Raw genomic sequence first — 26,035 nt, 5'->3', positions numbered from 1 at the left:
TTTTTCTCTTAGGTCTTTAAATGAGACCTTGACTCAACATTATTGTCTCAGGACTGGCCCAGAATAGCTGATGGCCAGTGTCCGTAACTCACTTCTTGACTTACTATTGTTAAAATGAGTCCGAATGATTTACAAAAGATTTCATAAACTGCAGGTGGGGCCTTGTTGGGGACTAGCAATATCAACAATACCATTTGTTTTGCTGTATGAAACAAAATGAACTTCTATTTCAACCCTGAATAAATGACTTGTTGCAAAAAAGGAGGGATCATAATTCTGTCATGGACCACTTAATCATACAAGGCTAGTTGTATGGATGGATCATATCCAAGCTTATGCATCATTACCTGTTTTAAGCCTGAAAAGTGGCAGCCTGTAGCTCAATGGCTTGCATTGCAACAGCACCCTGTTAAATGGGTAGTAATGGATAGAAAGTCATGGGTCAAGGGTTCTGGCATCTCACAAATGGTGTTCTATAGAGGATTCATAGACCATCTAAAAGTACTGTAGGCTTGCCTAGCCATGCCTTTTTTAAACTCCTCACATCTGGATAACAATCTATATGCAGTTTACAGTTCTCCATAGGCAATTCAACACAATTCAGACTTCGAATGTGTGAATAGAGCGTCACGGGCGGCCTGACACGGCAGGAAAGCCAAAAAATGCAAAACTTAGGTTTCACATTCTTATCACCGTCTACAGAATGAGTCAGAGGCAGCATCGTGAGGAAACTTCACACAGCCGGCGGGCTCCAGGGCGACAACTTTCTGCAGAAAGCTCCCGTCGCCACCTTGGCCTTTTTCTTAAATAGAAGGAGAACTGTCATAACAATCGATGGTGTTCTCAGAGCTTTCCCTAACGAACCTCGCTGATGAGATGTAATCAAAACATAATCACTTCCCTTATGGCTCAGCGGAGAGGAATGGCAGAGGGCCACTGACAAGATTTTATTTTACCGTAGCTGTCAGGAGAGGCCGCTGGTATCCTCTGCTGCGTGCTACTGTCACCAATCGGATGGCATTCATGTGAGGGAGGAGGCAGGTGTGGGTGCCTGAAAGCACGCGAGTGCGCATTGTGTGTGGGTGCTATGCACAGTCTTGAAATCTTCCGTGTCTGAAACTCGGTGGATGTCAGCCGTCCCTCTACACGTTGACTCAATTAATGTCCTGTAAAGTTCCTTAGGTGCGTGTTACGTCCAAAATAATGCAATGGTAGTGTATCAGCAGCCAGGTGTTGAAGACAAAAAAAAAAAAAAAGCTGTGTGCTCCAGTCTTAAATGAAAGGTAGGGTGGTGTCTCACAGCTAGCATGTTTGCCCTTCCATTAAATGTTTCCAGGTAATTGGCTTTGCCGCGAAGCTTCATTGTTTTGCACTTGAAGAGTGTCACGGCAGGAGAAAAAAGGGGTAATGAGAGATTAAATTGTGAAGCTTCATTTTTGGCACACATGTGGATGATTAGTCTGTGTGTGTGTGTGTGTGTGTGTATGTATATGAGTGTGTGTACGTGCACACGTGTATGCATGTGCGCAGATTTAATGCAGACACCACAGACTATTCCTATTCCCTCCTGCCCTTTTAATTATGTAGATTGTTCACATGTTCTTAAACCAGTGAACTTATAAATGTCTGAAAATACCACCTGAGAGGTTTGTCTTTCATCTGATGCACAGCTGTGTGGCCCATTTTGCAATATATTCACTATCACCAGCTAAAAAGAACAGCGGTCACAACAGTGCATGTGTATGGAATAGTATGGTAGTACCTAGACTTCATCATGCAGTATATTACAAACCGTGACTTTTTTCATGACTTATAGTGTTGCTCAGCCATAGTTTGGTGCGAACTTTTGAAAACTTTTTTAAAGCCATGTTGTTAAAAAGTTAAATACATGGAAAGAGCTTCACTGAGCCACAAGGTCCCTCGGAGCTCCTGTGCTGCAAGTTACATCAGCAGCTCTGTGGTTTCACCAGGTCTTCGTTTGCGTGTGCTAAACGTGTTAACAAACTCACAGGTCCAAGGGTGTAAGCGCTCTTATTTTTAATGATTCTAATTTGATAGATGAGAGTATTTTTAAGAGGTCATCTGTTATGATTGTGGATATGGGATAGGTGTTTATTTTAGCTGATAAATTACATCACAATTTCAGCACTTTTCAGAGTATATAATAATAGTAGTACCTCTTTGTTGCTGAAAACGACATATTTAAAAAACCTAATTACTACAAGTAACTGCAAAAACAATCAGTGTAAAGTGTGTATATATTTGTGCTGGGTGATGCGACTTCAAATCAACTTTGATAAAATTATTGAGTGATTATATATGCTGCTTGAGTTGCTCAGCTAGCTCTGTGTCTATGTCCATGTCTTTCTAAAAAAAATATAACATTTTATTCAAACAGCATTGTGCCAAAGGCTTTTTGTCTTTTATTAAAAAAAATCAATCACTTTATAAATGTGCTATTAAACTAATTAACATTATTCTTGTAATTAGGTGGACACATCAGGTTAATATGGACACATAGTAAATATTCCATTTCTCTGTCAGGTGCGAGCCTTTTATGCATTTCTGTTGTTTAAGCATATAACGATAACACAGGGGGGTTGACTTTCATTGTTAGAGCAGATTTAAAATTCTTTCTCTAACCTTGGCTTGATTTATGGGTGGAAAAAGTCCTATTACGCCAGTGTCTGTTTTCCCAGACATTTTGGACGAACACAAAAGAAAAAGGAAGGCATTGATTTTCCAACAGTAGTATTATATACGGGGCAACTCAAGAGCCAAGAAGATTCAAGACAATATTCCTGCAAATCAAAACACATGCACACGTCATTCATCCTCAGAAACTGTTCCAACCATGTTTTATATTCCTTTACACATCTTTTAACCTCTTTCTCTCTCTCTCTCGCTCTCTCTCTTTCTCTCTCTGTCTTTCTCTTTGCCCTCACCCCTTGCAGGTAACGTTCACCAAGAGAAAGTTTGGCCTGATGAAGAAAGCCTATGAGCTGAGTGTGCTGTGTGACTGCGAGATTGCCCTCATCATCTTCAACAGTACCAACAAGCTCTTCCAGTATGCCAGCACCGACATGGACAAAGTGCTGCTCAAGTACACAGAGTACAATGAGCCCCACGAGAGCAGGACCAACTCTGACATTGTGGAGGTGAGTAGCCCATTCCCCCTAGCAAACCGAAACATGTGTAGGGGCCTTAAAGATGAACGCAGCAGAAGGTAAGGATGTTGAGAGTTTTGAGAAATACAGGCAAATCATTTTAAAGTGAAAGCAGGAAGATCACCAAGACATGCAAGCTGGGGAAGTACAGGACCAGGGATGGAAACCACTAGACTATTCAAGAGATATTTTAGTACTAGGTACAGGAACTCCAATCATTTATATCATTTGAAAGTTCAGTAGCAAAAGCCAGCATATCCATCTGAAACTGACCACCAACACTAAAACTAGACAGAAAATGGAGAAGATTGGAGTAGGTTCCTTTCAGGACCCCAATTACATGTGGACTGTAGACAGCTCATTGATAGGTTTATTGGGGGAGATTCTAGAGTGACACTAGACTGCATAGTTCTGCTACTGTTTTTAGCAAACAGTAGGCAGTGTGCATGCCACAAGCTCCCTGTCATTCAGCCAGTCTCTGCCCATCTCGTGTCCAAAACAGTGACCCAAACCCCCGCCAAAGCCTCCAAAGGCTCTCAGGCCTCACTGACATGTTGTCTGTTTGCCGCGTGATCGCTGGCTTCACTCCTGAAACCAAAGCTGGGTTCAGTTCTACGCTAAATGGCCATGACAGTCATGAGGCAGACATCCAGGAGATAACCTTAAGCCCTGCGTGAGCCGGTTACGCAAGAGGCTTTTTCTCCACAGCAAAGGTGGGCTACTGAGGAACTTAGTTGCTGAGGGGCTTATGGAAGGAGATTGTACTGTCCCCTCTGGACTCTGCCAGTCTCAGTCAAGTAGCTCCCTCGCCTGTCCTTTTTTCGAACAGGCAGATCAAGGATCTTGTCCTCAAACCATGAACAGCCTCAGCTTAGTGTTCTCCCTGATTCAACTTGTTGTGTAATTAATGAGTGCGTCTTGTGTTGAATTGGTTGGGTTACAGCAAAGGAGAAAGCGCTGCACTGCTGTATCCTTTCCAAAGAATGGAAATCCAAGTTGCTGAGAAACATCAGTCACCCAACTTTGGTGTTTGCCACTTTATCCTTGAGATGAGACTAAATCTTCTATGTGATGCTCTTGTTTGTTTTTTTTTTATTTTTCAAAATTATGACTCCACTGAACGAATGTAAATTAGATCCTTCTTCCACTGACAGTCAAGAATAAGAGTAGTAGAAGCGATTAACTAGACCCGACAGATGTACCTCCATTGCCGTTAAACGGCAGAGAAATCATTTTCTACTTTGTCACTGATTCAGTGTTTTTTTTTTGTTGTTGTTGTTTTTTTTCTGTCAACATTTCCCCACCCTCTCTGAAATATTGCATGAACTCTCCAGAGTCTCAGCAAGCTTTCCCTCAGTCCCTTCACTCATCTCCATTTCACACAAGCTTGTGTATACACACTTTTTTTTCTCCATTTGCTCTATATTGCCATAAATTGAGAATTTCTTCTTCTTCTTTGACTTTATGTTGTATATTCATAATGTTAAGACATCCATGCACGCACAGTGAGCCCTTTGTGGAATACAGTAGAACGGCCTCCCGCTGGTCTTTTGCGCAGCGATGGTCTGTAAAGCAAATGCAATGAAACTGTGACTCAGTAGCCAACAACTCTTAAGAACAAAAAGGATCATGCTTGATGGGTTTGTCCTCCCATCCAACCCAGACTTTATGACAGGCCAACAGAAGAAAAAACTCTTTGTCTGCATTATATTTCCAGCGGAGATGCTCTCCAAGAATGGCCAGTAGACCACTACAGTCCATTAACGCATTATAGACATTAGTATAGATATACACTTTTAACCTTGTCTGGACCTTATCTTTGGCCAGGGAATGATTTATAAATTCTTTCGCTTCACTTTGGAATTTCCAAGAAAGTACGTAAGTGCATTAATATCCACTAAGTGCTGAGATAACAAACCGTCTGGTAGCACTGGACATTCGTAGACTATTTTTACATTCAAATACAATAAATGTTAAGCAGATGGAAGCAAAAACCACCTCAGGATGAAGTGGCAGTATCATTTTGTGTCTTTCTATTCTGCCAACATCAAATAAACCAGTCAATAATCTTCACGCCATCCGTGACTGCTATTATGGTAGGTGCAACTTAGAAATTGTCCCAATTTTCAGAAAGCTAAAGATGATGTTTGAATAGCTATGCCCTACTGAAGCTGTGGAATAAACAAACCTAAAATCCTGAACACTGGTGTTTTGGCAGTGCCTCACGAAAAGAGCCATAACTCAAAGCACCCGAGGGGAATCGGCACAAGCATCTGCGGCGAAAGGGTGCGAAATAAAAAGCGCAGCATCGTCAGAGTCTTCCTGCACTTCAGGAAGAACCATCACTTAGCGCTGGCTCGCTAGATCTCTTCTACATGCTGGCAGAATTGGGTGCGGGGAAATCGATTGGGTGCACGGCTAAGGTGGCAAAGCTAACTGGATTTGCGAGTGACAGAGCATGCGGGCTCCAGCAGGGCCCTCGTTTTCTCCGCTGCTAGGTTACATCACGGCCGGGGGACGTGGGCGGTAGGAGGTAAGGAGGAACAAAGCAGACTTCCTGTTGTGATGGCAGGATGGGGATGAGGCCTCAGGGTGGGCTGGGGGGATGAGGGGGGGTGAGGTGTTGGAGCTGAAGCTGGAGCAGGGCCCGGGGGGGTGTTGGGGGTGCCAGAACCATGAAGCAGCTTTGAGCTTCGGTGGGGGAGCATTATTTTGTATGTGCCATGAATGTGCACGAAAAACGATATTGGGATATACGTACACACATCCACTTACTTACTTCTCTGTGTCCACCGATAGAGATTGTGCACTGTGTAAATGAACGCACATACATACATGAAATTAAAGGTGCACAACAGGATAAAACACACACACACTTGTACTCGCACAAGGATAAAATACACACTCGCAGGCAGTCTTTCCTGTCTTCGCCTGGCGTGCCTCAGGGGGTGCAGTGGGAGGATAAGGAGAGGCAGGGGAGCCGGGCGCAGCGTGTGGGCGTCTTGAAGAGCGGCCTGCTACATTAGCAATAAAGCTCCGTGTAATTAGCATGTCTTTGGTTGATAATTAGCGTCGCTGGGAGAGTGGCAGCGCCAGGCTCAGCCCGGCCTCTTTAGCTGTGTTTACGAGGGGCTGGAGGCCCTACTCCCTCGCCCCGGCTCTCATCAGCTCACTTTCTTTTCCGCTCTCCCCTTCCTTTCGTTCAATTTTTATCTCCGCTCTCCGGGGTCAGGCTCTTTCCTCTTTTAACCCGAAACCGTCTGCCAACCTAGCAGGCTGTCGTAAGAGCCTATATACAGTATGTAAAGAGGAAGTGTGAGACAAACAGGAGATAAAGAGAGAGAGAGAGGGAGATGGAGTGATACTTAGCTCAGGGAAAGCCGTCCCAGACGTGGACAATTTATGCAAAAATGCATAAAAACCACACCATCTTTTTCCTGCAATCCTGTTATGTGTAGTTTATCGCTTGGAAGAAACAGAAGACACCCGTACTAAATGTGATAATCCTACGTCGAACCCGTTCTGACCTGAATCTGTAAGAACGATGCCAATCCAGAACACACTCTCAACAAATCGATCCCTGGGCTCGAAATGGTACATTACTCACTATGCCCCACACCAGAAAAATGTAGAACCCAAACATAGGGAATAAAATGTATGATCCAAGTGAAATCTCTTGGACAGTAAAGTAATTGCTCATCATTCTGTCACTGTCATTACCTTTTTAATTAAGTTAACACTATTTCTAACCACCAGACCACTGAAAATCTAACGCCTTTAAAGTGTGTCAGGATACAGAAGAGAGTAGTAACTAATTCCATGGGTTCAAGTACATGGCTGGCCAAGTAATGCCATTACGCACTCAAATTCTTGTGCTTCGAACCATTCGGAAAAGGGTAACTCTTCTCAAACACTGACCACATCAGCCTTGACGACCCCTAAACTACAGACAGTAATTAGTCTAGTAGCTAGTATGTAATTTAAACAAATGAATTCACACTGAGCTGACCTTTCAGAAAAGGTGCTTCATCTTCAAACAGGCACACAGACTTTATAGGCATTCCACACCTGTGAGGGTACATCGGTTTGACGTTGCTGAGCGAGCTAGATATTACACACTATATTTCTGCCCTTTAAAGTGAACAGCTTGCAATCAAGCGAATTGTTTCTAGTTAACAAGTCAACAGTTACATTTCTATTGTAATTTTATTATTTTTTTTTTATATACATTAAAAGCCTCTTGCAGGCCAGAATACATAGAGGTGGGCAGGTCCAGGTAATTAAACCTGGACAAATTAAACACTAAACACAAAAAGACCAAATTATGTGTGCTTACGTCATGTAAAATTAGGTCGTTTTTGACTAACAGGAAGAAAACAGCGCCGTCGACGAAGTGGGCTGTTGAGTGTTCCTCTGGCACGGATACAGTGCATGGTTTGTTTGGCAGCAGATGAAAAACTCAAACAGGCAGATAGATTTCCTATAACGATGAGTGCCAGACAGGCCTGCCTGACATGTGAGGCACATTAGAGTAGAGTCGAGGCAGCCAGGGTTGGGAAACCAGCGAACAGTCAGCGGCGATACTGAAGATGGACCGTGTCACACCAAAAGTGCCAACATTCTGTAAAGGCTGAAAATCGAATCACTCTCTGTACATACACTACAGCATTTGGGTGTAGAAACCACTTGTTACTGACCAATGTTAATCTATTTATAGGGAACAGGGAATAGGTGTTTGAGATTCAGTTGAAAATGTATTAGTTGAGCTGCGTCTGAAGCCTCAGTATAGGCATTACGACTGCCTTCCACCCATACCGAACATACAGCGTCGACAGATCCAGGTTCAGGCATCAGCGTGTATATAAATAAATGGTCCAAAACAGTGCTAAACAATACTCACTACACGCAAGTATATTTTCATAACTACGGCTGGGCTGGTCAACTTGGCAGATATACAGTATGGACCAAAGTATTGGGACACCTACACATTACACCTACATGAGCTTTTATTACATCCCTTTCTAAATCCATATGCTATAAAATGGAGCTGGTCCCACTCTTCTGGGAAGGCTTTTTACAAGATTTTGAAGTGTGTCCGTAGGACGTTTTGCCCATTTATCCAAAAGTGCATTTGTGGACCAGCCATTGATGTTGGACGAGTGGGTCTGGCTTGCAATATCCATTCTAGTTCTTCTATTATAGTAGGATGCCACGATCTTCACCCATGGCAATGTGACTGAATTAAACAGCTGAATACAATGATTGATTGAGGTGTCCAAATACTTTTGTCAATGCAGGTTATCTAACAGGCTAAAACAATCTTCTCCTCCAGCTTCAAATCTTTTCGAATCTCTTCAAATCATGTTTTCTGCAGGCCTGACTTAAAAAGTATCCTCACTAATGTAGTAGCCATTCAGTGTGGGACAATTAGCTAATGTCGCATCATATTGCCTTGGCGCTAACGTAACCGCAAATGGCAAACAGATAAACACTGCTAGGGGTTAAGGAAAGGTCTAATACCATTGTTCAAATCCTTATCAGCATATGACTTGCAGTGTAAAAAAAGATCTTCAGCAGCTAAATGTAAGAAAATGAGAGACAAGTAAACAAGAAGTTCATGAGCTAAAGCACAGGGAGGCTCACGGTTACCTCCAGTCAACTCTTCTCACATGCCCGTCCACATGGAACCAGGTAGTGTGGCACCGACACTGGAGACAGCCCCAGCCAATCCCATTGCCCTCTGGTAGATTAGCCTAATCTGAACGTTCACCTTTTAATCTCAGCTAGGTCCTCCACTCTCACCTAGCTGCAACTTCTGAATGGGTGAGCTAGCCAGGAGTGGAGGGGAGGGGAGGGAGAGAGGGGAGGAGGAGGCGTTGAGGGAACAGCGAACAAGAAAGAGAGAGGTTGGTAATTATTTCCAAAGGTCATTCTGTTAATGACTACCTGCTTGGCTAATGAGATTCTGCAAAGCTCCCTCACAATGTTTTGCCCTCGCATGGGTCTCCATGTGCTGAGATGTGTGAGAGGAAGCAAGCAGGGCAATCACCTCCCCTCTGCTGTCGCCTGTCTGAAAGGGAGAGGGAGGGAGAGGGTAAAAAAAAAAAAAAAAAAAACACTACAGAGAAGCGTCAACTCAGGTTCATTAAACGTCTTGCGGAACGCTTAATGTTGCCAAGGAACGCTAATTAATTGGACTGATTTCAGTTTAATTTCTCCTCAAAGTAGCCGTTATGACTTAATTAAAAGATATTTTGCTTGTGTGGGTGCTCGCACGTCAACAGCCTGCTAGCGCAGAGTGCTTGTCTCGCGAAAATAACTCTTTTTCTTGCTTGTTTGTGGTGCCGGCATCTGAAGGAACATTAGCCCAAAGCGTTTTTTTTTTCCCCCTTTCTTTCTTGCAGCAGCGAAGCTGAAGGACTATTCATTCTCTTCATAAAGAGCAGCTATATGATAAACTGCACCGACACAAGCGCGTTCCCTCAGACAGCTCCTTTCAGCTGCAGTCAGATAGGCTGAGGTGTTTGTGGTTATCGCGATTAAGCGATAAACACTCCACCTGCTTTGCTGGCAAGCCAGTGACTTATGAGTTTATGGTCATTAGTGTGAGGTGATATATGTGTGATCTGTCACTCTACATGTTTTCACCAGCAGGTTCAGGATTAAGGTGTAAGCAGGCTTTGTCCATCTAAGCAAATTAACCTTGTGGCACAGGGCGTCAACAGTGAAAGCACTGGGGAAAACCGTGATAAACTTGCTTCATGAGTTAAATGGTTCTTTGAGTAAAGCCATAGAAGAACCTCTATAGGTTTCATGAAGATCCATGTTTCCACGTCTGAAGAACCAGTCGAAGCTCTAAAGAACCTTCACACTTGACGTTTACTAGGTCATAGGTTCTTCCCGAACACTTCTCACATTTATGTTACCAAAGGAGGTTCCTCTATGGCATTGCTCCAAGAACTATCAACTTTGAAGCCCCTTTATTGTTTTACATACTGTTACAATGGAAACGTTGAAGATCATGGATCATGGATTTTCTACATTTGTAAGGCCTCTTCCAGCCTCCAAAGCAGAGCTGATCAATCAGTGAGCGAGTCAGGAGCTTCTTTGTGCTCTCAGTGCCTTCAAGCTGTCCTCATCTAAAGCTTTTTGGACAGACGGCCACAGAACAACTTGTTGTACTTGCGCCTCGTGGCTGATGGGTTCTGGGGGGGAAAACAAGATCATTTGCATGTGCTCCGTCTCTCTCTCTCTCGCTCGCTCTCTCTAGTGTTTTCCCTACCCGTCCTCTGATTGGAAACAGCTGCAGAGCACTCGCAGCAACACTTAAAAAACGAGTGCATTTCAGATGTCCAAAGTGGGAGCCCCCTCCCTTCCTCCCTCCCTCCCTCTTTCTCTCTCTCTCTTTCTCCCTCCCTCTCCATGTGTGTGCGTGAGAGAGTGTGTGTGTGTGTGTTTTTTTTAGAATTCTGCCCCTAATAAATGCCTCAAAAAAACGGTAGTGGTCTAAAAATAGCACCCGCCGATGCTAAATTTAGCGCTTGGCTTACTGCGCTGGCGAAGCAAATGGAGAAGAATAGGCGTGGAGAGACAGGGTGAGTAAGCAAGCCTCTATTCATTCAGCACCCGATGAACCGCTGCCCTTGGCCAGCTAAGGCACAAGACTCGAGCCCCCCCTAACCGCCACCACCACCCTCCCAGACCTCGGGGTGCCAATAAACATTTGATCCTCGGGATAAAGGTTTTTTTTTTATTATTTATTTCTTTCCTTTTTTTTCGAATGTCGGCCTGAGTTTTCTTTTTTCTTCTACTCAGCAGGGAAGACAAAGCCTTGTTTGATTTCGCTGGGAAGAGAAAGAGGAGACGCCACAAATGGCTTTCGAACCCTGCCGTACGTTCTTAAAGAGAGGCAAGATTAACAAGACAAAAGAACACCCATATATTTGTTCTATACAAACACCAATATGGGAGTGTAGAGGAAGTGTAGGGCCTTGTATATTCTAAAATCATGGCTTTTTAAGAGAAGGATAAAACCTTCTTAAGTTCAGTGTATATCCGTTTAAAAAGGTAGTTTTGGACCATTAGGACCTACTGGTCCATTCATTTCTTAATCCACCTCTATTAGGAATGCAGTCCTGACTCCACAGTGGCTCAGATAAACAGTGGATCAGTTCTCCGCTCTACCAGTAATCAAACTGTATTTTATTTTTTTTATTTCAAAGTTACATAAAATAAGAGACACGCCCTCCCCATTCTCCCTGGGAGTGTGGGTGGGAAGGGAAAAAAAAAAACAGAAGCGTTCTATTTTGGGCTGTGGGTGTAGATGGCATTCGCCGGCCCTTGGCGGGCTCCCTTCGGGCGTACCGGGTGTGGAAACACAAGGTCATGCCAGAGAGGTCAGGTGCCTGATCATTGTTCCTCAAAGCCCTCAGCCCCTTCCTGTAATGCAGCTGCACGATAAGAGACCCGCAGCAGACAAAAGCTGATAACTGACGTGTGTGTGTGTGTGTGAGTGTGTATATAACTGTGCGTTTTCACACTTAAGGGCTGAAACTTTAACTCACCACCACCCAAAAAAGAATCTCAGCTTATTGCGCGTTTGTGTGTGTGTGTGTGTCAGTCAGCCTCTATGCAAATATAAGAAGAAATCCAGACCCTCTGAAATTGTAGCTAATAGAAAGATAACCATGGCATAAGCGCTCCTTTATTGAGCCTGACTGGGGTGCCATTGTGCGGATATGGGATGGGTCATAAAATATGAATGCCTTCAGTGTCCTCATTAATACAGACACAGTAAGAGAACATGAGGTTTTCTTTTTTTACAGTAATGAAACCGTAATCAACAGACAGATGCTTTTGAGGAACATATTGTTCCTGCAATTAGAAAAAAATGTTCTCAACTTTAATGTACGTTAATGGAACTGGTCATTTTGGACCATTTATGGTGGTTCTTTTGAGATGTTAACACAGTGTAAATGGAAAGCCCTTTTCAAATCTTACAAAACATAAAAAAATACATTTTTTGGTTTTACAGCCCTGGGTTTATGATGTCTTGCTCAAAGATTTGAACCTGTATACCTTTTTTATTGAAAATACAGTCTTTATCCATTTAAATCAATACTAATCCACTGACAGTACAGGGCTAAACATGTTCTCTATGGCTCTGGAAAATTACTAAATGTACAAAAAAAATCATAAGCCCCAGATCCAATCCATACCCTTAAGATACGTTTAAACCCTGTATGATTAAACTAAACACCCCCCCCCCCCCAGTCCCCTCCACCCCCCCACCTCAAACGTTTTATCATCTTCATGCATATGAATGTTCCTATGAGGAGCAGCTGTGTTCTTGAATAGAGCGCCACTCACTTTCGCTATTGTGCCATTCGCCTGTGCGGTTCCTACACTGTATGTCTTTGTACTGGGATTAGCCTATATTCAACAGCCCCCCAACTACAGTACTTATCTGTGTGCACGGATTTTCCTTGCATACCCTCACCCTCAAACCCCCCCCCCCACCCCCACCCCCCGCAGCTCCCCACTCCCCACCCAATATGAACCACAGACAGCTGTAATTACATCCTTAAAGTGCGGTATTGCTTTAACTGTGGGCTGATGGGTCTTGAGCTTGTCTCTTTGATACTTGATTACAGTGCATAAGGAGGAGGTTGTTTTTCTTCTTCGTCGTCTTCTTCTTTTTCTTCTTAGTCTTCTTCTTCATCTTTTTTAACAGTATTACAATTATGGTAAAGTAGCCAATCTGCTGGGTTGGAGGAATTAAAAAAAAGGCCCTACCCCCCGTTTAAAGAGAAAGTGGAAGCTCAAGCTGTAATTGTCTAAGCAGAGTCAGGCAGAAGGTCTTCTGTGACGAACCACCAAAAAGGGAGCACTGAGCTTGTGGACACACATGCACACAAACACTCATGTGCACACATGTGGGGTCCATGCCCCTTGTCGAGTCTGTCCGTGCCCGGCTAGCAGATCGTAGCGTGTTCAAACCGCACTTAATAAAGTGGCGGTTTCCCCCTGCTCTTGCCTGGCCACCTGCTTCCAATAATCTACAGCCTGACTCTCATTCTCTCGTTCTCTCTGAAGGAATCTCGTTCACTCAAGTACAAAATACTGTGTTGCTCCACATGACAGAATGTGTGGTCAATCTGTTGGTTTGTGTGTACGTGTTTTCTATGTACTTACTATTGTACTTGAACATATTGTACTATTCCACATTGTGAATCCCTAGTGTGCAAGTCTCATTCCAAGCTTTATTAGGGTACGAAATTATACAGGACTGTAAATAAGCCTTATGCCATTTAAAGCTATATTTAAAAGTTGTTTATCTAAAGTTTTCTATTTATTGAACTTACTTGACTCAAATATACAGTATCAACACAGTTCTTGCCAAAATTGTTTTGATGGAATATATTTAGTTAAATGAATGCATCATTTACACACAACATATAACAAAAGTACTTCCAGCATGGTTGGGCTAATCAAGACCTCATTAAACTTTTTGGAAACCAAAAGTCATTATTTTCTATTTACACTTACCATGCGCTTTTTTAGGAACAGCTGTACAGCTACTTATTCATGCAGTTATCTTACAGCAGCTTCAGGTAATGTCGTCCATCAGAAATCATGGGAGAAAAAAAGCTAGTTTGAGTAACCCTTGGGGGATTTCAGCACAACAGTCTAGACTGGTCTGAGTTGACAGAAAGGCTTCGATAACCGCTCTGTACAATTGTGGTGATCTCAGAATTTACAAAACGTCCAACCTTGATGAGCTGCAACAGCAGAAGACCTTGTCAGGTTTCATTTCTGTCAGCCCAGAACAGAAAGCTGAGGCTGCAATGGGCACAGGTTCACAAACACTGGACAGCTGAAGACCGATGAGTCTCGATTTCTGCTGAGGCACACAGATGGTAGGGTCAGAATTTGGTGGCAACAGTATGAATCCATGGACCCAACCGGACTTGTGTCAACAGTTCAGGATGGTGGAGGTGATGTAATGGTGTGGGCAATGTTTTCTTGGCAACCCTTTGGGCCTGTTAATACCCATCAATCATCACTTGAATGCCACAGCCTATTTAAGTACTGTTACTGACCATCACGTCCACAGTCTACCCATCTTCTTGCAGCTAATTCCGGCATGGTAATGCACCGGGTCGCGAAGCAAAAGTCAGACTCAGACTGGTTTAATGAACATAACAATGAGTTCAGTGTTCTGTAGTAGCTGTCCCGGTCATCAGATCTAAATCCAGTAGAACACCATTGGGATGTGGTAGGACAGGAACTTCACAGCATTAAAGTACTCTTAGAACATGTCAACATGGACCAGATTTGAGGCTATTTTGAGAGCAAGGGTAGGCCTTACCCAAGATTAGTATAGTGTACCTAAAGCACAGACACATTTACTACGCAGATAAATAGTCTTTGGCTATTTTCTTGGCTGGGCTAAGACTTTTGGACAGTGCTTTATGTAAGAGTGTGTGTAATCCTCCGCCCTCTTGTGGAACACTCAAGTACCCCCTACACCCCCAGCACCTTTACACACACACACTCCACACGCAGTCACGCACATGGTGGAGGCGGGGCCGCTGAGAGGTATGAAGTCATTTTTGCTGGCCTAATGGGACCACCTCAGAGTCGGCGGCTTTGTGCATGTGTCTACAGTTCTACAGCACAGAGTGGAAAAAGCTCCTGGTCCACTACATGCTGAATAAGGCAAACCACCCAACTGCTGAAATATGGACTTCAGATGAAAACACCCCCTTTTTCATACAACCTGCTAACATGATTTATCAAAGTAAGACACTCTGGGGTATATTGCCTTGCCAGAGTCCCAGGCAACACTGCTATGACCACCCCCCCCCCCCCCCCCAACACACACACACACACACAAATCCATCAAAGCAATACTTTAGTATTCTTCTACTCTACAATTTTAAAGTTTGGAATCACCATAGAAGAAGTTTGGCATTCCTGTTTAAAATCATATAAACCTTTTGTTTCCAATACATGTATATAAGTATGACACTACTCCAATAAAGATTGCATAATAACCAAGAAAGAAAAATGAAAATGTCCAGAAAGCCCCATTTAAAAAAAAAAAGTGGTGATCAAATCTCTGTTTAAATCTTCCGCCAGAGAAGTTAGGAAGTTAGGAACATATAGGTCCCTGCTTAGTAATATAGATAACCATTTGAAACTGGAGCTTTTGTGTGTGCTACTATGTGTGACAAGTGATTGAGATTTTTAAAAAGCTCATATTAGCAATTGCAATTGCAAACTCAACGGGGTCACGAGTTTCAGAATTTGCACTTTTGGTGCCCTGCACAGTTTCAACAGGGTCGCAGGGCGCTGGGCTTAGCCTCTGTTTCCAATAAGGAAACGGACTGAATTTGTTTTGTCGGCCGGCCGGGACACGTTGCGTAAACACTGTCGCCCTGCTCGTCTCCTGGCCTCCATAAACACGCCGCTGAATGTGGGCTCCCCTCCAGCCCTCGGCCTGCTGTCCTGCCAGCATGGCCCCCAGAATGGAGGCTCCGACTGGTTTGGAGGGATCCTTTTTTTACGCCTCCTGAAAATACACCCCCAAAACTCTGCGGTGTCTGTCTGGACCCAAGCCCCTTGGGCACGAATCCAGAGTTGTCTGACGATCAGGCCCGAGCAGCTAGAGACTGGTTATGCGGCAGAATGAGGTCAAAGAAGACACCTGGGAGGCTTGCCAGGGCTTTCCTACAGCTGCCCGGTACATCGGTGTGAGTCTGGGCACCAGTTGGTCTGATCGAGACCATTAGTGGCGACGGCATCGTCTAATTTGACTGATTGAGAACAGTAGTTCTTTCACCATACCCGTATCGTTCCACCAGTAACCTCTGCTTGCAACAGGTTGCAACAATGGATGTTTTGCTTGAAGTTTGTGGTGGACGAAATTGCTCATTTTAAAAATATACTTACAATTACATATTTGTTTCAGACTAATAATTATTATCTGAATAACAAGCCTGTGGTTCGGGGGGCTCATGGCAAGGGGCTGTGGCATAGACTGTTCCCAGCAGATCCCTGGTACGATGTCTAGCTGGAACACAAATGTGTGTTGGGCTGAAGGTTAGAGAAGATGACTGTATATAGGCCACTGTATCTCCACTGTTCTCTGACAGAAGAAACCAGTAGGGAACAGTGGGAGGAAGGCGTTTAATTAGGAGAGTGCCTCTGAAGGGGTTGTTCCCTCTGCTTTTTCTCTTTCTCTCCCTTTCTCTCTCCTTTTTACTTCTAGCTGCCCATTCCACCTTCCATCTCATTCACCTTCCTCTTTTCCATTCCTCTTTCCCCCCTCTCATTCCCCTGATATTTCTAGCTCAAACCCTAGCTCAATCTCTCTCTTCAGCTCACACCTGCATTTTGTCTCTCTTGCTCTTTCTCCATCTCTACTCTCTAACACCCCCCCCCCCACTGTATCACCTCCCCCCCTAACTCCCTCTCTGCCCCTGTTCCCTTTGCCAAGCCATTTTCCGCTTTGTTAGATTGATTACTCCTCATCAATAATGTTTTGGACGGTGGATCATGCAGCTTTCATCTACTGAAGCTATTAAGATGTCAGCCTAGGAAATGATTTCTCTGTTCGCTCCAAGTGCGTAGCAGGTTTGTTCTCCACAGTGGCTTATTTTTAGTCACACAAACTGGAAACATTAAAGATGTAGAGTGGTGTGTTGGGAAATTGATTTAATTGTCAGACAGTGTTTTTTTTTACCACCAGTAAATTAAGTTTTTAGTTGGTTTCACTTTAGTTTAGACTGGTTATCTGAGCCATGGTTACAGATGATGCACTGATTTCTAGGTGGATGGTGAGATTTGAGATTTAAATAAATATATTAATAAATACATTCATTAATAAAATAGATATCATAGTGCCATCACATTTTTAAAAACATGCTTTTGTAAAAACATTTGTAAAGAGCCTAAAAAAACAAACACAAAATGACCTGGTTTGATTTTTAATCTTTAACTTTGTAACTCTTTTTTAAATCTAAAAGTTAATGTAAAGATCAACATGATATGAATCACATTTTATTATGAAGATGTGTCTTTATTGTTTCTTAAATATGACCACTACTTCTGTTACGCCCCAAATATTAGATCATTGCTTTAAAAGGCACTGAGCCATCTATGGCCATCCTCTGTGTTCGCACTTGTGATTGGCTCTCCCCCCTTGCCCCCCTGCATAGATGCATGTGTTGCATGTGTGTATCTGTGTGTGTGTGTGTGAGGGCTAGTGACAGGTGTGAGCGCTCTGACAGGTGCACATGTCGGGAATGAGTGACATAGCTGCCGGCCCCCAGGGGGCCCCCATGGCGGCCACACGCTGGCTCTTAAACTGCCGGGCCCTGCTTGAAAGCTCCCTGTGCCAGCATGGCCTCCCATCAGTCCAACACTGCCTCTTTACCCTTCAGCGCCTTACAGCCAGTGCAATCAAACCCCCCACTCCCCCTCGCCCCAGCACTAAACGCCCTCCCCTGCAACACTACCTGACTACTGTTAGCGCCGTGGTGAACCTAAATATCACAGGAGCTACCAGAGTTCGTTTAAAGACCACCCAGGGCCAGGAAAGCCGAGAGTCATAAACGGAGCAGAAGGATTGTTTGCTCACATACTTGTATGGGGAGCATTTCTGAAAAGTCAAGCAATTTTCAGTGATTTTGTTTTAGGTTTTTCAAGTCAAGAAAAATGGGAATATGACCGTAATTACGTGAACTGCGACATATAGTTTGGTGTTGGTTTATAGATAAATTCATATGAGGATTTTATGAGACAGATAGGAATATTAATGATGAAGTAACTAGCTAGACATACTTTTTTTTCTCTAAATATAAAATATTTTATATTTTTTGCCATATTTTTGTAAACATCCACAAAATAAACTTCTTTGACCGACGCCACAGAAGAACCGATTTTGGTTCCGTAAATTATCAATAACAATGTTTACAATAGAGAGGTTTGTGATGAGAGTGAGATGAACCTTTAAACTGGTAAAAAACAAAGGTTTCTTAAGCTTTTACCAAGGTTCTGCACACATGACATCATGTTATAAACTGGTCCTTCTATGGCATCGTTCTCCTTATGTCATATATGGCTTTTTAATGGAAGTCAATGTAAAAATACTGTATTCCAAGTCATTGAAATTGAGCATTTCTATTCATCCATTCATCATGAAATTGGAAAAAGGAAAAAAATGACAGGTATATTTAAAAAAGGTGTGTATGTAATATGTATATAATATGTAACACAGTTACACTGGAAAAGAATAGCAAATGAAAACACTCAATTTCCAAGAGTTCAAGGGAAGTATATGGTACAGAAATCTGGTCAATATTGCTATTGTCTTCTACTTACAGATAATAATAATAAAAAAATATTAATAAACTAGGTTTTGTAATATAAATGGAACCTGAAACTTAGTGCTCTTTAAAAAGGTTTAATTAGCTCATAATGGTAGGACATAATGAGCAATGGAAAAAAAAAAAAACATATACTCTCAGAATTCACACTCACATTCCCTTCTATAACACCTGATTGTTAGACATGCGTCACGCTGAAGACAGAAAATGAGCCTAACCTGCCTCATCTCACTCTCTCCGTCGGCCTTCATCAAATCTTGGCGTCGGCAGAGTAAATTTAATTACGGGGTGTGTGATACAGACAGGCAGATGAAAGAGATGTGTGCGTGTGTGTGTGAGAGCGCTAGCTGGTTGTGTCGTTAGCGAGCTGCTGCGTCCCCCCATATACACTAATCTCTCTTTATTATAGCCAGTCGCGCTTCGCTTTGATGAGGCATCTTGCTCCACGAGCTCCCGTTCTAGTTACACATTGTGAGAGTTGAGGCTTCTTTAATGAAGTCATGAGAGGACACGGTTATTTATGTACCTGATGTATGCAGAACCCTCCAACAAGCTCATTTAGGAAATGTTTGCGAAATCTCCACGGAGAACCAGACCGTGCCGCATTCACTTTGTGCTGAACAATCACAATAAGGTACAGTACAGACATGTGCACGTTCCTCAGACACTGTTACATTGAAACCCCCCTACGCGAGGAGTGTGTCATTTCTACTAGAAGGTGGCCATCAGGTGGCTAGGAGAGAAATTGCTGGCTTTGGATTCAGGAGAAACAGAAGTAGAGAACTGGTTTATTGGGAGTAAATATTCTCTTTAAAAATAATCTTTCTTGAATGTTTCATGATTCAGGACATGCCTTTGTTCTGCATCTCATCATATATATATATATATATATATATATATATATATATATATATATATATATATATATACATATATATATACACACACACACATTGTGCTATTTATAAAAATTGTATTTTCTATAGAAAATGTACTTAGTACTGCCAGGTCAATTCTACCAGCTTTGATCAACAGAGATGGTTACAGGTCTAAGGGGTTAAACCCACACATGCAAATTGAGCGCCTGTAGGGGTGGGTGATATGGTAAAAAAAAAAAAAGGTCAGTGTTCTTTAAGCACTGACGATATCCACAAAACGCTCGCTTGCATCACGAGAACAACATTTATCATGATTTCGATAAAATATTGTCATATTGCCCATCCCTAAACACATGTGAATCAGAACATTCAGTAATTAGTTCTAATTAGCATTGAGACACTGAACTGACTAAACTCAAAGGCTGTTGTGGTGTAATATACAGGGCCAAAGTCGTATGAAGACCTAAAACAGTATATATGTATATCCCTGATGTTGGCTCCATGCTGGCAAATTTCTGACATACACCACCAACTGTGTTTACAGACATTGCGAAAGAAGGGCCTAAACGGGTGTGACAGCCCGGACCCAGATGCAGACGACTCTGCTGGCCACAGCCCAGAGTCTGAGGACAAGTACCGCAAAATCAACGAGGACATTGACCTAATGATCAGCAGACAGAGACTGTGTGTAAGTACCTTCACTCACGAACATCTCGCTCACTCGTCTGTCTGTCTGTCTCTCTCTCTCTCTCTCTCTCTCTCTCTCTCTCTCTTTGTTCTCTATGGCCTTCAGGCGTTGAGCAAGAAGGAGAACAAAGGCGGCGAGAGCCCGGAGCTCGACTCTGCTCTCGCTCTTACTCCACGCACGGAGGAGAAATACAAACAGATTAACGAAGAGTTTGATCATATGATCAAGACTCATAAGATTCCTGTAAGTACAGCAGCTGTAGAGGAGGACGGACAAGGAGCTAACAGCCATGCACATGCGATAGCACAGCGCTAACTGCTGTCTCAGGAAAACACTGAAAGCTAGTTGCTCAACTTTGACGGCTTGGAGGAAGCTCACAATTGCCTTCATAAACTAGCATACTGCTGACTAAGCTAATCAGTAGATTTTGGCTTTTTTGTTCTGATGCTTTCTGATGAATTCCTTTTTGATGAGAACACTTACCTATAGTTTTACGTAATCCAAGTAGGCCTTTGCTCAACATTTGCAAAGGTGTTTTGTTGTGTACATGATTAAAAATCGGACTGATGCAATAGTGTCCTACAGTTGCATTTAGCCTAAGCTGCTTTCTAACCCAACACAACTGTTCAGTTGTGGTACATGGTAAAAAGTAACACTGATTAGCTGCAGACTTTGACAGGTTTGCATGGGTTTCTGGTAACATATTAGCAGAGTATGCTGGGTGAAAGAGCATGCTAGACGACCGGTCTGAAATAACTCTGTATAAAAAACATCGCAGTGCAAAGACTTTCCCTCACACATGCATATACACACACATGCGCTTACACACTATCACAAGTATAACACAAGTATCACAACAAGGCAGTGGCTGGTAAAAGTGTCAAATGAAGTTTGACACTTCATTTCCACATGAATTAAATACTGCAGACACAATTTGTATAAAATTACACAATCACAAAGTATTACAACAATAACATTTAGACTATAATTCTGTTTGTGTGATAAATACTGGAAATAATGTGGATGTGGAAATAATGTACAGGTCTGAAACAAATGCTTGAAGCATCAAAGCTTGAATACCTGTTGATGAAACATATCCTACAACAAGCTAAAATTCTACAAAAAGGAAGACTAGACTGTAGGATCGTGTTTACATGGACAGGAGATCTAAATCCGGTTCTGAACTTTTAGACTGTTCTTGTTTTTATTGTTTTACACTCTTTAGAAATGGCTCTTTAGTGAAGGCAAGGATTCTACATAGAGCCATGAAAACTCAAAAGAAGCATTTTCATTGATACATGCTTCTTTGCTTTGTTAAAGGGTTCTTTGGACTGGTGTAGAAAAATTGTCCTGTACAGCACCAAAGAGGGTCACGGAGTGTAATTCCAGGTTTAGAGCCCTATTCCAAACCCATCCATGCCAGGTGGTCAATGCTGAGTCAATGGAACAACGAAACACAACACAAATGTGGACTGGCTATTGCAGAGCCCACAGAAAGAGACTGGTCTAGGGTGGGGTCAGGGTCAGGGATGAGTCGGCCATTGTGTTGGCCATGGTGGCAGTTTGGCTTGCGGTCACCGTGGCTGGGCCGCGCTCTCCGAGTCACAGAGCAGAACAGGAAGGATGGCACCACGCAAATAACAGCCTGCAGAAGAGATGTAGAGAGAGAGAGAGGGAGGGAGGAAGAAAGTAGACCCTACGCATGATCTAGAAAACACAGAAGAGGAGAAATGATAGGATTCAGGGTGAAGTGGTAGATAAATTTAGTATGGAAACAAAGGGTTGTTCAGGATCCTAAAATGTAAAGACTTTGTTTGGGATTTTTGTGGAAGAATATGATCGGACACACCTTTAAGGCAGAGGAAGGAGAGGACGAAGAAAGAAAGCAAAAAGTGAACCCACGAGGGAAAGAGGAACACTCGTTCTCAGAGACCTTCAACACCGAACAAAAATATTTGCCTAGCTCTGAGCAAGTGATTGCTACGGCCTTGCGGGCAGACAGAGAGAGAGAGAGCGAGAGAGAGAGAGAGAGAGAAAGAGAGAGATAGACAGACAGAGAAAGAAAGAGAGTAAGAGAGGGAGGGACTCGTCTCCGGTTTCTGCCGGCTGATGCTCCCCCAGATGAGCACTTACGGACCCTTAGGACACATGGCTGCAATTAGGGGGCTATTTTCTCCTTATGAAACAACATGGGGGAGGAAGAGCTCACTTGCCACTGCTCCTCAAGGTTAAGCCTCTTTCCTAGAGTGACATGGTGAATGAGAGAAGATCGCGCTACCTCTCTTTCCACTTCTCTCTATTCCTGTCTCTATCTTATTCATGTCGAATCTGTCTCTATATTGATCTACAGCCTGTTAAAAGAAATTGTTCAAAGAATTATGATACATGAGATGAAACATTCCGTATGGGTTGCAACTTAAAATTTAGCCAGGCACTACAATCACTTATTAAGAAGATTTTTTATTTTTTTATTGATTATCATATGATTAAATGTTTAAAACATCTATTATTCATGCTTTGTTCCCTCTTTTTGAGTACTGTACTTATTTTCCACAATCCCTAAAGAAGTTGCAGTGGTCGTTCTAGCTCTGTTCTTGTACTAAAGTGCCGTCTGTCTTTTCCATCAGGCCGTGCCCCCCTCCAACTATGAGATGCCTGTGTCCATCCCAGTGAGCAACCAGATCTACAGCCACCCTGGTGGTTCCCTAGGCAACCATAACCTGGTCCCATTGGCCCACCACAGTCTACAGAGGAACAGCATGTCCCCTGGAGTCACACACAGGCCTCCCAGCGCAGGTAACATATATACACACAAACATGCAGAACAGAACTACAGTGATGCCCTTCTTTTTGGATGTGTATGTGCCATCCCTAACAAACCCAACCCCAAAGCATGATAGATCTACCCTCACGCTTCACAGTTGGCAAGGTTTTCTTTTTTGGAAATGCAGCTCCTTTCACACACTTTTCTCTAGACATACTTTTTTTTTTTTTTTTTTTCCGATTGTGACCAAAACATTGTATTCAGACTTATTTAGTCCACAGCACTTATTTCCCAAGCTCATATGGCTTTTCTAGATCTTCTGTGGCACACTTAAAACGTTGAGTACTGTGATGAAGTTGCAGGTAAGGTTTCCTTCTCCATGGAAGAGTCATGAGACTAAACTTTCTACTAGAGCTCCAGACATTACAAATCACTTTCTTCCAGCCTTGCCCCACCAAGGGTTGCCTATATGCTACAGATAGCCCCTGTTGGCATGTGGTCATACGCTTCAACCCCGTCCCCAGTTTGTTATTGTTGTCCAAGTCTCTGGCTTGGTAAGCTTGGGGCTCTCCCCCTCTCAGCCCTGTCATTAGCAGCCATGCTCTCCCCATGCAATCAGCCGCCCATTACAGGAGCGCTGGCTAAATATGAGCTTTGGCCCAGCCCCGTGCACACTGCCCAACCGCAACCGCTGCACTCCCGGCTTAAAAATAAAAATGTGTCATTTTTCTTGGAACGCCGAAACCCAGCCTCTGTGGCCGCAGCCCCTTCATAGTCACCCCCCCCCCCACCACCACCACCTCTCCTACAGAAAAACGAAAAGGAAGGAAAAGGATGCTGTCTTATTCCTTCATGCACACACTTCTATTTGTCACCTCAGTTGCTCCTCTTGGCCTTACACACACACACTGTAGCAGGAGGTGGGCCAAGGAGGTGGGAGATGGTCGCGGTTGGAAGAAGCTGAATAAATGATGTGACAGGTTTGAAGGAGGATTTTGTGGTAGGATATGGACGTCAAGTGCAATGAGGTGATCGAAACATCTCCTCACTCTCTCTCCCTCTCTCTCTCTCTCTGTGTGTTCCAGGTGGTCTTATGGGGGCCGATTTGACCACAGGCCCTGGCACCAGTGCTGGTAAGGATGGCATCCCCACCTACTACAGTATGTCCCCTCTTGTTCACATCTCTTACACATTCATGTCTTTCTCTTCCAGCTTAAACAGACCACAAAAGACTCTGAGAAAGCTGAGGGCTGTACAAACATTCATTTTCTTGCAGACTGAAGCCATTAGCTTTCACTTTAGCTTTTCAGTGTGAAGGCTAGAACAAATGTAAATGTAGAATAAACAACGACACCCGTCAGCCCGACCATGCCGAAATATGCTATACCTCTCATTTGTGTTATGCATAGTAATTACAATGTAATAAATGACAAGTTAATGACAACTATTTTCAATGCTTAAGCCATTTTGTCCGGACAAATAACAATTACCGCCGACACACTATGCATGAAGCTTGATGGGCGCAGTACAACAAAAACATTTTGCCTCTGTGTCGTCTGAGGCTTGGCTTAGCCTCACATATACACACCGTGTTTTTCAGAGCGCTCAAAGAACATTCAGTCTTCGTGGCGAGCGTCGTAAATGCCGGTAGTCTTTTGTAAAAGGGGGTAAACAGCATTACAGCCTGGCGTTGCCTTTGTTTGACCCCTCGCCAATGTTTGTTTGCCTTACCTCCAAGCATCTGATCCACGCGGAACATGCCAGCATTCGCTTCATCAGGCCTGTTTGTGTTTGGCTACTTTAATTCTTCTTCTCGTATAGCTTAAATGCTAGCATATGTTTGGCGTGCAAGAAAGTGTGTGTGTGTGTTTGAATTTTTTTTCCTTAACTAGCCTGTAAATAGATTTTGGAATGTGTATGCGTTCAGGGTGTGTGTGTGTGTGTGTGTGTGTGTGTGTGTGTGTGTGTGTGTTTAATCCACTTGAAAGGGAAAGTTATAGTGCATGCGGACACAGACTGGGGCTTTGACTTGTGGTCGCCTCGGAGACAGCTTATGTATGCATATGTGTATGCTCGTGCATATGTGTCTATGCGCGTCTGTCTGAACTAGTCAGCAGTGGTCACCACAGAAGCATGGCTTCTATATAAAAAGCAGGACAGTAGCTTCTTGGAAACTGGCATGGGCCTCCCTCTAGCACAGCTGGCTAACCTTGTCTGGCCCTGCAGTGCCCCCGGGGCCACTGCAAAGGGGTGAGGCCGAGGTCCCTCTGTCTAACCCCCACTCTTTACTGTCCGTCGCATACAAAAGTACCACTTATGGCAGCGACCCTTCCGTCCACGCTCAAAGCCTGCAGCCATCCAATACGGCCATTGTGTCACGCCGAGGCCGAACAGAGGCCACAGTGTAGCTGTAGCGCAGGCTGTCCTACTGGAAACAACAGCCCCGAAGAGTCATGGGGTGCTCAAAGACGTCTCATTCAAGCATCCTCCAGATTCACGTCCCAAACGTAAGGGGAATCCAAGAGGAATATTCAGTCTTTTTTATTCCAATTTGCTCTTAGTCATGACTGAGGTTTTTTGCCAGCTGTTTCAAAAAAGCCCCCCCTCAGACAATGTGAAGAGACACACAGAGTGGTTGAAATGGCATTACAGTAAACGATGAATAATTAGAACTCATTTGGAAAATAGCACAATACCTCATGCTCCAGACTTTGGCTAACAGTGTGTTTAATATGAGTCGATAATTTTCCATTCAGATGCCTATTTACCCGCAGCATTCTCAGACAGCCGCAACTTCTCTGAAAAGCAGCGTTTGTGTTGGTGTGTGTGTGTACGCACTACACTACGTGTCACATGCCAATTAGACATGCATCAGGCTGTGCATGTTCCAGAATTTGGAGAAGACTCCATGTCGTATGTCATGAACACAACAGGCCAACCCATGGCTGCTTAAATGCTGTTTATTCGATTAGCTGCTTGCATGTTTTTTCGGTTGACAAACCCGGGCCGAGGCCCAAAACCTCAAGCCCTACAATGCCTATGGAGAACAGGATCCAACATGGCCGTTAAACCATGACAAGGAATGGAAGACACTGTCCAGCATGCATTTAACCGTGCTGGCAACAACCAATGGCCCTTCTGCA

At 43.5% G+C, this 26,035-nt stretch overlaps 1 protein-coding gene across 2 annotated transcripts in view; it reads left to right on the top strand.

The window, feature by feature from the left end:
- Nucleotides 1–26,035, top strand: part of mef2cb (myocyte enhancer factor 2cb) — a 68,635-nt gene that overhangs the window by 32,982 nt on the left and 9,618 nt on the right. The window contains exons 3-6 of one of the 2 annotated variants that reach the window (XM_072664354.1): nucleotides 2,955–3,158; nucleotides 19,985–20,128; nucleotides 22,756–22,924; nucleotides 23,978–24,025. In XM_072664354.1, coding sequence (XP_072520455.1) covers nucleotides 2,955–3,158; nucleotides 19,985–20,128; nucleotides 22,756–22,924; nucleotides 23,978–24,025 — 565 coding nt within the window. Of the gene's footprint in view, nucleotides 1–2,954; nucleotides 3,159–19,984; nucleotides 20,129–22,755; nucleotides 22,925–23,977; nucleotides 24,053–26,035 lie in introns of both variants that reach the window. The other variant, XM_072664353.1, reaches the window with a different exon arrangement.

The sequence above is a fragment of the Salminus brasiliensis genome, chromosome 20 (assembly GCF_030463535.1).
Source record: "Salminus brasiliensis chromosome 20, fSalBra1.hap2, whole genome shotgun sequence".
Lineage (NCBI taxonomy): Eukaryota > Metazoa > Chordata > Actinopteri > Characiformes > Bryconidae > Salminus > Salminus brasiliensis.
The sequence above is the reverse complement of the archived record's forward strand: the minus strand, read 5'-3'. Positions and strand labels throughout refer to the sequence as shown.